The sequence below is a fragment of the Brachycentrus maculatus genome, unplaced genomic scaffold, assembly GCF_059751285.1.
Source record: "Brachycentrus maculatus isolate JH-2025_06_01 unplaced genomic scaffold, ASM5975128v1 h1tg000190l, whole genome shotgun sequence".
Lineage (NCBI taxonomy): Eukaryota > Metazoa > Arthropoda > Insecta > Trichoptera > Brachycentridae > Brachycentrus > Brachycentrus maculatus.
This window is the reverse complement of record NW_028280941.1, coordinates 1,942,355-1,958,801: the sequence shown is the minus strand read 5'-3', so window position 1 is coordinate 1,958,801 and position 16,447 is coordinate 1,942,355. Positions and strand designations below refer to the sequence as shown.

Here is a 16,447-nt window from a genome sequence, read left to right as displayed (position 1 = left end):
ATTTATATTTATTACTAAGTTATAAATGTAACCCTGAAGAGGGCAACAGGTTGTTGCCGAAACTAGTTGGTTAATAAAAATGTGAGTGGAACAGAACACAAAGTATTTTTATTTCTCGAAATAATAAATAATTAATTAATCACGAGAGGATTAGTTCGCCTCCGTAGTGTAATGGTCAGCACGCTGGGCTACCGTACTTGAGGTTCGATTCCCTGGGGGGGTCAAATAAATATTTTCACTGTAATATTTATTCAATATTACCCTGGACTGGTGAAGCGGATGGCTGATCACCTTTCCTTCATGTGTTAACGATCAAGATAGCACTGCGTTTATGTAATGCAGTGCCATATGCATTAGGATGATTATTAAAAATTAAACACTTAGACCACTAGTTGAGGCTTCACAGCATTTTTGGGCTTGTCCAAATCCTTGTTCACTGATCAAATGGTTCACTGGTTCAATCTGATCAAATTATAAGTTGCATAAACATTTAAAATTATGTTTTCAGGCGTTTCACAGTATGTAACGTAATCCGGTTAGGATCATGCATACATCTAAATAAAAGGGTATCTGCTAAAAAGAAGCTTTTTAATCCAACCTTAGATGGGTCCAGTGAACTTACACATAAAGCGTCATTAGATATATGTATGAGTTCCGAAAATTTCAGTAGTGTGATTATCAATCATGATTCACATATCTTAGAAATTAATAATAATAATTATAAAACCCTTATCCGTACCCAAATGGTGCATAGGGCACTGTGTCATATAAACGCAGTGTTATCTTTATCGTTTACACATGAAAGAAGGGTGATCAGCCTTCCGCTTCAGGTACCAGTCCATGGTAATATCGAATAAATATTACAGTGAAAAAATCACTTATATTTATTTTACCTCCCTTGGGAATCGAACCCGGGACCTCCAGAACGGTAGCCGAGCATGCTGACCATCACACTACGGAGGCGGACAGAAATTTTAATTTAGATATTAAATAACATGTATTTATATTTCTATGGCGATAGCTGCTCTTGATTCTGAGCATTCCGTTTCAGTTGGGACAGTTCACCGCGATGAAAACTTGTGAAAGATATAATAAATTGGTTGTAAAGTTTGGGAAGGATTTCTTGGGGGTTATATTTAGTATTTTCTAAAAATTCTGTTTACAAAAAAATATATATTCGAGTACACTCAAGTTGGTAATACTATATTCTTTGCCTTCTAGTATGTAGGTACATGTGTGTATTTTTTATGGAATCCATATTTTTTTTATCTCGTGCGAGCATTTTTGCTTCATAAAAAAGCTTGGTTCTTTGTTCTTAACTTCATTATTAGGGTAGGGATCTATCTACCGTGATCAATTTATCAATAAGTAAACAATTTCAAATTCTGAAGAACTTATCGGTTTTTGTTATTGTGAAAACCCAGGAAAACAAACTAAGAAAATACAAACGTAGTAATACAAGATGGTTTTTCCAATAAAAAAAAATAACAAGGTTTTTTTAACAATAATAATTAAGTTATAATGGTTTTTAAAACGAAAAAATCATGAGATGTAGATCGACAGTAAAATCATGATTTACAAATCTTGTGTCCGACCCATCATGACATATGAAATCGAAAGTAGAGCGGACACCGTTGGCACAAAACCGCGCTTAGAGTATCAAAAATGAAGACTCTAAGAAGCATATCAGACAAGAGTCTTCGAGATAGAAAAAGAAACGCCAGGATCAGGGAAATATGCGAAATCGAAGATGTCGTTAGGTGGGGAAGGCAACGAAGGAGACAATGGAATGCGCATGTGAGGAGAATGGAACAATCCAGATTCCCCCACATTGCACTGTACGGCCAACCCCATGGCGACTCCTGGGCAGACCACCAATGAGATGGATCGATAGCTAGGAATCGACATCGCAGGAGGTTAATCTCTCTTAAAAACAGGTCATAAGGCCTACACACCAAGAAGAAGAAGAAGAAGAAGAAGTAGAAGAAGAAGAAAGAAGAAGGTTTCTTAAAATTACAATAAACTTGTAATGGTTATTACAATAATAATAAGGCTATAATGGTTTTTACAATAACCACCGTATTTTAAATAATCCTCAGACATGCAATTCAAAATTAATCTCGCATATCATAAGAAAACACCTCCCAGCAAAGCACAAAAATCCCAATTAACACACTTTATGGAAACGTCCATAGAACCGCAATATTTAAAACACAGGCACACATCAAAACGAACCAAACGAATACCTCTTTTGGTCAAAAGAACTTTGATTACTACGTCATAAAATTGTACAATCTGCTTCCATTATCTACAAAGTAATTAAATAATAAAACTAAAGTTGCGTCATTCAACCATGTTTTATTTAATTGCATGTCATAAACAGTTTACTGTTCATATAATTTTATAATAAAGTATTGTAAAAAAAATCACGGGAAAACTCTGTGAAGGCATATTATGGTAAGTTGTAATTCGTTATTACGTTTGTATTTAGAATATTAAAAAAAATAACAGTGGAAGCATTTAATGTTTTTTTTATGTTTTAATTTAAAATCAAACAAAGATTTTTTGAGTCTACTAAGTTGTATTTTACTAACAAAAACACATCAAAAATTAATATTGTGACAATTGTTTCGCCTTGTAAGGGCCTAAGTGCAAAGAGTAAGAGTTCTACAAATTACATAAACGCCAAATCATAAATACATATTTAATGTTTTTATTTAATTTAATTAAAAACTAACCAGTTTTAAGTTACAGTAGATGAATGCCCACATAGTTTTAAAGGAAAAAAAAGAGCACTTAAAACAAGAAAGACCTGTCATAGGATTTTTAAGTGATTACTTTACACACGTTTAAAATTCACCATTCTACCCATGATTGACAACCACTAAACTCAAATTTTGAAAGCAATCAATCTCATGATGTTCCATGATTGAGTTTACAACAGCCATCTATGGTTGGATTAAGAAAGCATTTACTTAGCAGAAACCCTTTTATTTGTATTTATACTGGGAAACGCTTGAAAACCAGTTCTTTAATGTGTTTGCAACTTATACATTGACCAGTTATTTTATTCATAACATTTTGAGTGTTTTCAAGTATTTTTACATGTAAAACAACTCCTAAGTGAAAAAAACCCAGATTTGTTAACCAGTATTTGGACACACTCAAAATTTCGTATTTAAAATTTGAGTACCAGGCACCAAATTTATAATAATAAAATAATCCATAAAAAATAATTGCTTGTGCTTCTGAAAAAATCTGGAATTGTCAACTTTACACAATTTTTTCAGAAATAACGGTTTTCAAGGAATAAAACATGTTTCCTTTATTTCAATAAAAAAAAAAACTCGAAATAAAAGTAATACTTTGTGCTTCTAAAAAAATCTGAAACTGTCAAAAATAAATTAAATTATTTTAGAAATTACATATTTTAAAATGATATTGTAGGCTTCCTTTACTTTGAAGCTATGTATTGTATAATTACTGACGATGAAAAATATCACACAATTTTCCTCAAAAATACCGATATTTACTTTGTGAATTGTACTTATTAATTAAAACGCGAACTTTCCCTGAGGGGCTTTCATAAAATAAAGCTTAAGGGAAAGTTACTTGCAGCTCAGCAGATATAAAATGAAAATTACTCTTGGATCACCGTAAAAATACGTAAAAGTAAATACTTCAGAAATACGACAAGGATACTTTTATCAGGATTATCGTTTTTTCAGCCTGGGAAAATAATATTTTATACCGACAGATATCCTTGAACAAATTCAATACGACAAAAGCTGTGTGTCTATAAAAAAAATAACCTATCATCCCTAGTAATACGACGAAAGTCATATAAAATATAATAATTCATATTTTTTAGCATTAAAAAAAATACTGACAAAATTAAATGCAGAGGAGCTTTAATACACATTGAGATCTATGGAAAGATCCATGCCTAAGAGATAAAATAAGAAATGAAGATATTAGGGGCAGAACCAAAATAGCGGATATCATAAATATATACGTAGCAAGATTCAAGTAGCGATGGGCAGGACATGTTACAAGACAAGGCCCTACAAGATGGACCACTGAAATTTTAAGATGGAGACCTTAAGAGAATAAGAGAGGCGTTGGAAGACCTCAAAACGATGGTCCGACGACATAACCGCCATTGGGGGTAAAAACGGGCTGCAAGCAGAAATCGGCCGAAAAAATGGAAGGATACAGAAAAGACCCATATCCAGCAGTGGAGGACAGAGTGAAGAAGAAGAGTATTAATTAATTTAAATGTATCAGATAACAGTGTCACATAAATTAAACTGCGACTGTGGAAGTTCATACATTGGTACAACTTCCACTTTATTCAAAACATGAATCAAGGAAGATGAGTTATGTTTGAGAAAAATAATTTATCACGAATAAAACAACAAAAGCGTGGAAATATTTTTTTTAATGGTGTATGAGAGATCCAGCCCAAGTCCATTTAATACACAAAATCTTCATATAAATGAAAAAATACAAATGTCATTCTAATCTTTGAACCTCAATATCTGGGAGTTAAACAACACATCTCAATACATCGGCTGTCCAAACTTAAAACACAGTACGAACATTTTTTTGTAGTACTTTTTTTTTGCATTTTTAGACTAAGTAGAATCTACTTAGTCCAAAAATGCAAAAAAAACGTACTACAAAAAAATGTCCCCTACTGTGTTTTGAGTTTGGGCAGCCGATATGGGTTAGGCTATTTTTGCATAATACCAGTTGTCTCACAACTTGGACGATTGAGTTAGCGCTGGATGGATGTTAGATGGACGTGGCCAACGCTCGTAACGCCTAATCATTGCAACCAATATCCAAGACGTTTGCAATTATACTTTTTTTTTTAATTTCCCTATTCTCGCTACTGATATTCTGGTCATAGCAATAATATATGTACTTATTACAAAATAATATTATTTCTTACTGTTTGTATCGAAGCCTGTTATAAAATCCGGGCAAGGGGTGAAGGCTGATGTCCCAGCAGGGGTGTGTGGCCAACACAGCCAGCTGTCGAATGTTCCACTGCAATATAGACCTGAAAACAAAATTATCAATTTTATATTTTATTATCTAAACACTGATATTCGGAGCATGTGTAAGATGGAAGATTTTGTGAGGTGAGAAAGACAACGAAAGCGCTACTGGAATGAACATGTAAACAGAATATCAGAAGACAGACTTCCACGTATCGCCCTTCAAGGAAACCGTGAAAACCGTAGATATCCAGGCAGACCTCCAAAAGGTGTTGAGATAGTTGGCGGTCAACATCCTAAAAGTGACAGACGGAGGTACAGAGAGATCCTAAGGATCTATAAAAGGAAGTAGAAGAGAAGAAGAGATGAACAACATTATTTATTTATTTTTACATATTACAAACAAAGGTCACTTTTATCTAATATTCCCAATGAGTATTTTATATGATTCATTTTGGGACATGGGATTAAGTTAAGGTTAACGACTGAAACACAAATAAGAAATATAATTTATATATGAAACAATAAATTTGTGATTTTTCATTTTATATTTAAAATTAAACTTTGTTTTAAAATCACTATAAATATTTTACTATAACTTTATTATTAAAATCCACTTGAGATCTAGCCAAGCTCTTTTGCCTGAAGGTCAAAACATTTCGAATTTTGTTAAATAGATAGTGTTTAAGTAATAATCGGCCTTGAAAAAGAAGCGGTTAGCTTCGAAACCGGTAGACATTAAAATTAAGTTAAAATAAAATATTTGTAATGATTTTAAAACAAAGTTATGTTTGAATTATACAAATAAGGAAGTTAAGAAAATATTAATATTAAAATTGTGGTTGTAGCCTTTATAACTGAATGATGCATATAGTATCGCATCGAAATTACGCGGTACTAACTCGATCATGTTTATGTAAGCAGTGTGATCAGCGTTCATCGCATTGATAAATGATTGTAGTATTTTGAAAAAATGCCATATTTTGTGGTTGTGACAATAGGTTGGTTAAGCTGCAAGACAGAAAATGGACAGCTAGGCATCCAGGGTTTTGCTGTGGAGACCATGGGACATGAAGAGAGTAAGTAGTGGGAGAGAAGAAAATGGAAGTCTAGGTATTTACAGGTCTGGCATTCGTGGGTAGAATGACGAATGTTGCACGAGCGTAAAGTGATACCTTACCAGCCTTTGACAATTCGTAAGCCCTGTAAATACTTTTTTTTCTTTAAACCTTTATCCGCATCCCAATGGTGCATAGGGCACTGCCTCATATAAACAAAATGTTATCTTGTTCGTTAACACATGAAAGAATGGTAATCAGCCCTCCACTTCAAGTACCATTCCAGGCAAATATTTAATAAATATTCAAGTGCAAAAATCACTTATATTTATTTGACTCCTCCCTGGTAATCGAACCCGGGATCTCCAGAACCGAAGCTGAGCGTGCTGACTATTACACTACGGAGCCGGACTTACTACTCACTCGCTTCATACTCAGGGTAAATACTACTTAATCATAAAAACAAATATTTTTGATTTATCTCAGGAAAAAGTCATATTCATGGTTTAAACCTGGGACCGTTAGATTGTCAGTCAAGTTTTCTGTCACCAAGCAAAAAAATTGTTTTGGTGGACCCATTTAAATATAAGTACCGATTTGAAACTTTGTCTCAATGTGCCCGGGAAATTGTCATGTCTAAAAACATAGGAATGTTTATAAATTTATCTCGTTAACATTATATTAGATTAATAATTCCGACGTTGCCAATTAAAAACCAACCCTAAGCATTTAAATGTAATGTTCACGTGTGTAAACGTCTACGTGTCCTGCCAGGGGTGTAATGGATGGCACAAAAGTACACCACATACGCACTCACACAAATTTATGTATTTCTGTCAAATCAAATCAACTGTCAAATCAACTGTTTTTATACGGCCTGTCAATTTTACAGTTTACAGTTGATTCGTAGTCAGTACGTTTTGCCATTTCACCATGAATAGACTGAATGACCATTATGCGCGTCGTAGGTTCCGTGAATGGGCCAAAAACAATATTCAGCTTGATTATTTTTTTGAACGCAAAATTTTGTTCACCGATGAGGCACATTTTTGGTTAAATGGCTATGTCAACAAGCAAAATTTAGAATTTGGGGAAAATTCAGAAGCCTTTGTCGTTACGCCCTTACATGCGTTAAATGTCACTGTTTAGTGTGCTTTATGGGCAGGTGGAATCATTGGCCCATATTATTTAAAAAACGACGCCGGCCAGAATGTGACGGTCAATGGAGAGCACTACAGAACTATGATTACTGACTTTTTCGTACCTCAATTGAATGGCATTGATTCGACAGAGCTGTGGTTTCAACAAGATGGCGCAACATGCCACACGGCGGGTGCCACCTTCAATTTATTGCGGGAAATTGTATACTTCAATAACACCTATTCAATAAAACTAACAATTATTATATGATAAAGTAACAACTCACTTTATATTTTTTCTACATTTGTTTTGGGCGGACTCTTGAGTCAGAGTTTCCCGGTTCAAACTCACTCTACCACAATTTGATACCTAATTTCTAATAATAAGCAGCTAAGGTTCATAGAAATAGTATGAAATTGAAGTATTTTTGTAAATAATAAAAACACAAAAATTTCTCTCCTCGAAAAAAATATTTTACCAGTGACCGAGTTTCGTCGTTACCAAAATCACCAATATCATGATGTCGGTAACGACCTATTTGCTATAATATTTCACTAGCCATGAGTTTGGTAGCACCGTGTGATATTTTTTCAGCGTTATGGTGAATATTGTTCATATATTCATGGGTCCATCCCCGAATATAAACAGAATTGGGTTTAATTCCCCTGAAAGCATCCCCTTCGTGACGGAGAAGACGTGATGGGGATGAAATTTAAAATTAAATACGACAAACATTTTTGTGGTTGGTTCCTTTTTGTTTTCGTCAATAAAGTTATATTGTTTGTTTAGGCAGTCGAGGATAAAGCCGATGAATTAGTATGATCTGTTTTGTGAGTTTTTAAACCGAAGGATAATATATTTAAAACATTTTTAATCCTCGTTGACTAATCTGGGTTTCTCTACTTTTAAGAGGTATTTTTACATTTTAACATGTCAACATTTTATTAATTCAAATTTAAATGTAAAAATAACATCTATCTTATCTACTAGAGGTTATTTTTATATTATTAATATTGACATATCATAACATAGATGCCCCGAATTCCATATTCTTCTTCATCTATGTATGTTGAGATGATGAAACCCTTATCCGCACCCTAATGGTGCATAGGACACTGCGTCATATAAAAGCAATGTTATCTTGATCGTTTTACACATGAAGGAAAGGTGATCAGCCCTCCGCTTCAGGTACCAGTCCAGGGTAATATTGAATAAATATGACAGTGAAAAAATCACTTATATTTATTTTACCCCCCTTGGGAATCGAACACGGGACCTCCAGAACGGTAGCCGAGCGTGCTGACCATTACACTACGGAGGCGGACAATGTTGAGATGTCAAAAAAATGATATAAAAATAAGTCCTTAGTAAAAAATCCCAGACTTGTGAACAAAAATTTGGACATCCCCAAAATGTTGTGAATAAATACAAATGAAAGAGTCTCTGCTTAATAAAAGCTTTCTTCCTCCCACCATAGATGATTATATTGAACTCGTGTATACTGTGTTACGAGTTTGTTCAATATATCTAGAAGTTTCAAGAATTCGAGTACTGTGGTTGTCAATCATGGGTAGAATTAGTGAATATTACACGTGTAAAAAGTAATCACTTAAACCAGCCTATGACGGTCGTAAGCCCTGTTAATACTCAAACTTCCATACTTCTTCATAAATTTATAATTTTTTGACATCTCAGCTATGTTGAGATGTCAAAAATTATTATTTTTTTTTTTACAAAAATGTTAATAACATCAGTATATAACCACTACGGTGAGTAGTTATATACTAATATTATTAAAAAAAATGTTAAAAAATAAATAAGTTAAAATGACTAACCACAAAGTATATTCTTTAAATATTAATAATACTGAGAAAATTATTAATTTGTTTCCCAGTTATGTTTGTGGGTAAACATTTCTTGCTAAAATAATTTTTACATTATTATTTAAATAATACAATAATAATCCAATAATATATAATACAATAATACAGTAATCATTAAAATAATTTACATTGTTATTAAAATTATTAAAATAATTTCAAAATTGAAAATAAAGTGGTGTCTGATTCACTCTTGTAGGTGCGTCCCTTTTTAAATGAAATTTGTGAAATATTTTTTGGTTTATAATATTATAATATACATTTCCATGTAATGTACATACGTTTATGGTAATATGTTACGAGCAGCCATTGAAACTGACAGATACAAATGCGAACCTACTAGAATTCTAATTTCTTGGGGAGTCTACTAAAAACCAGGCCCATTTTAAAACAGGCGCAAGTCAGACGAAAATTTTTCAAATCCTGCTCAAAAAAATACATTTTTCTTCTTCTTCTTTCTCTTAGATCCTCGAATATGTCCGTTTCGTTATCCATCTCTTGTTAGCCATCTTCCTAAATTAATCGAATAAGAACTAGCGTATAAAATGTAACCAATAACATTGCATATATTTATATGGTAAATGTTACACAAATTAATGCAATATGTATGTTCCAGCATGGCGACAACATGCTTCCTCACAGCTGCTACTATTTAGAATTTTTTATGTTTTCAATTTCAGTATCGTGTCATGGATTTTTAATTTTTTGATTGATTCATTTTTTTGAATTGTTAAATTAAACATTAGAATGTGTGGTTACCATTTTATGTGGCTGGGTACAGTTAGACAAAAAAGACATGGACTTATAATTTTCATGAAAGAAAACATTATATTCTTTGATTTATTGTAAGTTGGATTTTTATATATAACTTTTTGGCCACTTTTTTGGTACCAACCAAACCTTGTCACTTTCAGGCATTATCTTATTTTGAAAAAAGGTTTAGTTTTATATTTTAAATTACTACATAAAATGTCTATTTTTATTATTATTTTCTTTTAAATAATGTTAGTAAAATTGTACTTGGATCTCTTTTTATGTGAGTTCCCTAATTCGAATATACAGTTTATACAATTATTCAAAACGAACAAAATTTAATATTTTTTCTCTTCGTTTCTACTCCCCGTTTTTGACAGTCTTCAAAATGAAATGTGACCACGGAAGGGTGGTTTTATTATTTTCAGATAATATATTAAAATATCACAAGCCAACGGAGAGGAAAGTCGAAATATGTAACAAATAAACTCGTTTTAATCACATCTTTTTGAGCATGTTCAAATACTTGTTCACAAATCTGGGTTTTTCCAAATAGGAATTATTTTTACATTGTTGACATTTTAGCATTGATAAAGAATAGTATAGTATGGATTTTTACAGAGTTTACGACCGTAATTGGTTTGGTTAAGTGATCACTTTACACAAGTGCAACATTCACCATTCCGCCTACGATTGCCACAGTTATTTTTACATTTTTGATATCTCAACATAGTTGAAGAAAATATGTATGTCTGGGTGTTTACAGGATTTACGACCTGTCATAGACTGGTCAAGTGATCACTTTACACACGTGCAACATTCATTAATTCTTTATAAAATTAAACAAATTTGTTTTAACCACTTTTTTATTATAAGTACACTTTAACCTACCGGTTTCGACAAGAACCTTGTCATCATCAGGGTTTATTAAATTCTAAAATATTAAGAAACTCGCAATTCATTACATTCCCTTAGCAAAAACTTCCACACACTCCGTAAAAATCCCAAATTTTATTTTTATTATGCATTGCGTATCAACCCCAAATAACAACTAATGGAATCATTCAAAAACAGTATGAAGCCGCGCGCGCATACGTAAAGTGGAGAACACACACAAAAACCTACTGTGCGGAATTTTGAGGAACGGAAATTGGAAAAATATTAAAAATAGGACTGTTAATCAAATTTAATTGATTATTCATAATATTTAAATTTTGTTTTATGGTTTTTTTAATTTCCAAAATCTCTAAATTATGCAATGAGTTATACAACTTTACACACATTTGTATGCAAATAAAAATATGTTTGATGAAGATGTCTTCATTGGTAAAAATGAAATAAGACAATGAATTATTCATGCCATGGATTGATATTTTTTACGTCTAACATTAATTTCGTGAATTTTGAAAGGTCTGATTACATTTTATTTTCATATATTGAAACGTTGTGTAGTACTGTCACGCATCGTTTATATTTAATGTCGATCGTTAGGATTGAAATGTCAAGTTTTGTGTTTCAGTACTTTATATTTTTATAGTGTATTTTTATCCTATTTTTATGGATCCAGATATAATCATTCTGTGATTTAATTTTTTTTAATCACAGAAAAAAATGGATGTTTGGACCTTCACAGAGTCTAACAGAGTTTTAAATGATAATTTTATTACAACATTTTGAGTGTGTTCAAATACTTTTTTCACAAATCTGGATTATCTCCAATTATAGGAGTTTTATTTCATATTATTTTTTGACATCTCATCAAAGATGAATAAGAATATGGAAGTCTGGGCATTTACGGGGCTGACGACCGTGATAGGCTGGTTTCAGTGATCACATTACGCACGTGTAACATTCACCAATTTCACCCATTATTGACAACCACACTACTCAAATTCTTGGAAGTTCTACATATATATATAAACTGTATATATATGAACCAATTTAGAAACATTTTTCTTGAAAAACTAGAACTTCACTAGAGACATCTATTGGTGAGATGTAATTTATGTTATTTTTAAATGTTCAAGTACCATCTACCCTCTGATTGTAAACGGCTATATATGATATCAAACGTTTAGATCAATAACACTAGTCTGATTTTGGTTGGTTGGAATATATTGCTTTTAGCAATAAGCCCGCTAATGTACTTATTTATTTTTTGTAGAGGAAGTTGAAATATATAAATAAAATTTTAGGCAAAAACACTCGCTTCTATACTACAGTTTTAATTCTGTGCGGTATCAATAATTTTATATACCGTACCGCAGACAACACTTTTCCAGACATCGCCAAGGAATGCTTAAGACATGCGACGTAATAATCCAGAAAATCCCTCTAAACATTTGATCAGCCTTGAAAATTTTACAAACTGAAATTATAGACTACACAATTTGCAATCGTAACAGTATATAATATAAAATAGGAAGTCGAAAATCTTCCTCGACTCCAGAGCGAAAGCTTGCAAGAGACGTTCGAGACAATTTGAACATTGGAAAATTGCTATGGAAGTTTGTTATCTGACCTAACTTTTAATTAGTTTACTCGATATCTTGGCCTCTCGAGTATGATTCATCGATCTAGTAATGTTGGGATGAAGTTTGTAATTAATGCAATCTATCGGTTTACCATTAGAATCATTAAAAACTTTTTAATTTAATTAACACTTCAACGTTTTTTGATGACGGAGGCTTATCCCAAGAAACAACAATGAAACTTGAGTTAGTATAACTATATATTATAGGTGTCTCAGGTTGAGATGAAGCATCTTTTGATTTTGTATACATGCATAGTTAATTTTGTGGTATGGTGTTGTAACACTCTCTTTATCATTCATCGTTTTTTTAAGTGGTATTACACAAAGTTTTTCAGCGCCACAACACAAAATGAACGATGTTTATGAATTTGTTATTTTTCAACGAAAGAAGAAGAAAGTCTAAGCATTCCAGTACTTATGATCTGACATTAGGCTGGTTTGAGTGATCACTTCAAAAAGCTTCATTTGCTAGATCTACACTAAATATTTTGTACTAATCATAGAGATTACTACAAAATATTTAGTTAAATATAAAGTTTCTGTGGTTAACTTTAATTGGCTTGTTTAATGTATATCTTCTGATTGTTTCGTTTTACATTTGTTGCTGTTGTTAACCCAAATAAAAAATAATAAAAAATAAAAAATAAATAAAATTAAAAATAAATGATAATGATAAATTAAAAAATAATAATTATAAAAAAGTACTCGATTTTTATAAATTTATTTTTTATTTATTCTATCAGACACTAGATTATTCACCCAACGGATGAAACATCAATATATGTTATAGGTGTCTTAACTTGAGATGAAGCATCTATCGTTTCCATACTATGAAGATGGAAGTTTTAGTATCCTTGGGCCTACTACCTGGCGTTTGGCTGGCTCAAGTGTTCACCTTATACAGTTGCAAAACGTTCACCATTGTGCCCATTATTGACCATCAATATTGCATTATTTTTTTAAAGATGTATATATGAACTCTTGTTGGATTCTCTTCGTATGCTAGTTATAGCTTTGATAAATTTGGAATTTGGGTTGACATTGTTGAGACTCACAGTTGAGAATTTTATTAGTTTGTAAAATACTTCCTGAATTGTTTTACAAACGAAGAGAAGCTTGAAAGCATGACTTTTAATTTTTAATAAAATCATATTTTTATCAGTTATTTTATTCATAATATTTTGAGTATATCCAAATCTTTGTTCACAAACTTCAAACGATATTTTTTGAACTAACTAATTTACCATCACGCCGCTTCCCCGCAGGGATAGGCAGAGAGAATAGAACGCCATACCACTCTGTCTTTGCAAACATTCTTCGTGTCTTCCACGTTCATGCGGCTTGTCATACATACCCGCTGATTGTTTCGATTCCTAACCTGACCGCTTTCAAGTATTTGGCATACCTGATCGTGCCAAGTTTTCCTCGGTCTTCCTCGTCAAAAATGACTAACCACAAAATAAATGCTTTAAATATTAATAATATAAGTTTTCTCAAGTTTCCAAGTTTCAAGTTTTCATCTCAACACACCTTTCTTAATTTTATTTTTGATTTTATTTCACATGGAAATGTACTCTCGGTCTTCTTCTGCTCCTTTTTCCAATTACATTTGCCTCATAAATTTGTTTTACTATTCTTTCCTCACTCATTCGATCTACATGCGCAAATCATCTCTACACACCTTTCTTGATTTTATCGACAATGCTTGTCTCAGCTTTGCATTCCTTCCTTATTTCACCACTATTTTGTTTGAGGACATTTTATTTTAAATGAGCGATGATTTTATCAAATCACCAGACCGTTCATAACTTGTTTTGTTGCTAGGAGCTATCAACCAATTATCTAGTTGATTTCTGAGTTGATTACAAACTAAATTGAGTAAAAATCGAGATTGATTGATGAAAACTAGACGCTGAAAAATTTGAAGTAATTGAATAAATTTAGATCTGGTTCTGACTACACTCCATTATTTAATTGAGTTACGTGTAATCGAAGCCTTAAAAAGGCTCGCTTGGTATTTATTTAATGCGTAAAAATATATATTTGAACATTTTTTAATTTTTCAAAAGTAATTCCATTTAAACTTATTTATTGGTTTGGCGTTTAATTTGTGGAACTCTATATTAATTTATGTTTTAATTTTTATATCAAACACAGATTTTATGAGCCTACTGAGTTGTATTTTATAAATAAAACACAAAAGTTAATACTGTGACAATCTGTTGCCTAGTTATGGCATTTTCAAACGAATTGCCACACCTGACGAAACTACAACTAACATACGAAAGGAATTCAGCAGCAGTGCTTTTATACTTTTATGGATTAAATATGGGTTTACAACATTTTGCGTGTGTCCAAATACTTGTTCACAAATCTGGATTATCTCCAATTATATGACTTATTTTTTAGATTGTTTTTGACATCTCCTCAAAGATGAAGAAGAATATGGAAGACTGGGCATTTACGGGACTGACGATCGTCATAGGCATCATAAATCATAAATAAAAAAACTTGATTTTTCAGGAGAACGTTTTAAAAGTTTAAAAATATAACACAATGCATTGAAAATAAATATCAAGCCACTTTTTGAACTTTTTACTGTGCAACAGATCTTTTCAGGTAAAACCTGAAGGTTTTATCTCCATTTGAAAAATATTAAGTTTATTTAAAAAAAAAAACCTTTTCTTCAAAATGAAAAAAACAACCTTTTCTGCCCTGTGGCGGGTAAATATTAAGTTAAAAATATGACTCTTTTGCTGGGATATAACGCATTTTCTGGGCATTCCGAAAACATGCGCAACTGAAAATTGACGATTTTTGATTTATGACGTTCTTGAAAGGAGTAAGCGATATGTGTAACATTCACCAATGCTACCCATTATTGACAACTACACTACTCAAATTCTTCGATATCTATATACATATATGAACCAATTTCACAACACTGTTCTTAAATTACTAGAAATTTACTAGAGACATCTATTGGTATTTCTTCTTTTTCTAAAAAGCTTCTTTTCATTTTACCAATATTTTATTGAATAATGTCACCTGAAATAAATCAAATATCTTGCTTTGGATGTACTAATAAGGGTATTTCCTACCATATATAAGCAAATATAAAATGAAAAAATGTCATTCCTACCATATGCTTCCAGAAAAGAATGAAGGTTAAAAAACTTATTTCAGTTTATTCCGTTTTCAGACACACTTTCAGTTCTTTCAGGCCTATTTAAATGCAGACCTTGCCCGAATAGGGGTGGGATCTATCAAAACTAAGGGTATATTTATGACACCGAAAGGAATTATTATTAGGGGATGGCCGTAAAAGGGTTGCCGGAGTCAAAAGTAGATACGTGATTCTAATTTTGCATTCAAATATTTTTTTTAAAAACAACGCATTTGAAAAATTGTATTTTAAAATTTCATTTACCTGAAAAAGAGGTTATTTGAAGGGTTGCTGTATATGTACCTCTTAAAATTTTTACATTTTTAAGACCGAAAATTCGCAATATTCGAGTTACGAAAGCTTTTATGAGTACAGGTATGAAACCTTGAGTGCACTAATTTCATAGTTAGAAAAGCGGTTGTTATAATAAATCCATATATGTACAAATTTCCAAGAATGTAGAAAAGTGGGCAGAATATTAAACTGTACACAATGCGTAAAGGAATCACTAAAGCCAGCCAATGACATGGTATCCATATTCATATTTTTAGACTTATATGAAAATTTGATTTTAAAAGCATATACCATAATAATTATTTATTTGTGAAATTATCCAGTTATTGATATGAAAAATGATTTGATACACATTTTTTGCAAAAATCGGTTTGTTAATAAATCATAATAATACAAAATACTAATAAATATAATATATAGAACTTCAACACTCTTCTTATCATTCATCGTTTACTTTGCATAAAACCACTTTAAATGTGAACAATGAATGATAAGAGTTAGGAGAGTGTTACATTACCATACTACAAAGTTAAAAATGATTTTGAAATACAAAATTAGAAAATATAAATGCAAGTTAAAAAATAAATATTACACAAAATCTAAAATTAAGGTCTCTC

General features: G+C 31.8%; 1 protein-coding gene across 1 annotated transcript in view; it reads right to left on the bottom strand.

Moving 5' to 3' along the window:
- Positions 1 to 16,447, bottom strand: part of LOC148307782 (calcitonin gene-related peptide type 1 receptor-like) — a 151,733-nt gene that overhangs the window by 30,096 nt on the left and 105,190 nt on the right. The window contains exon 3 of the mRNA XM_088262881.1: positions 4,958 to 5,068. Coding sequence (XP_088119007.1) covers positions 4,958 to 5,068 — 111 coding nt within the window. The remainder of the gene's footprint in view (positions 1 to 4,957; positions 5,069 to 16,447) is intronic.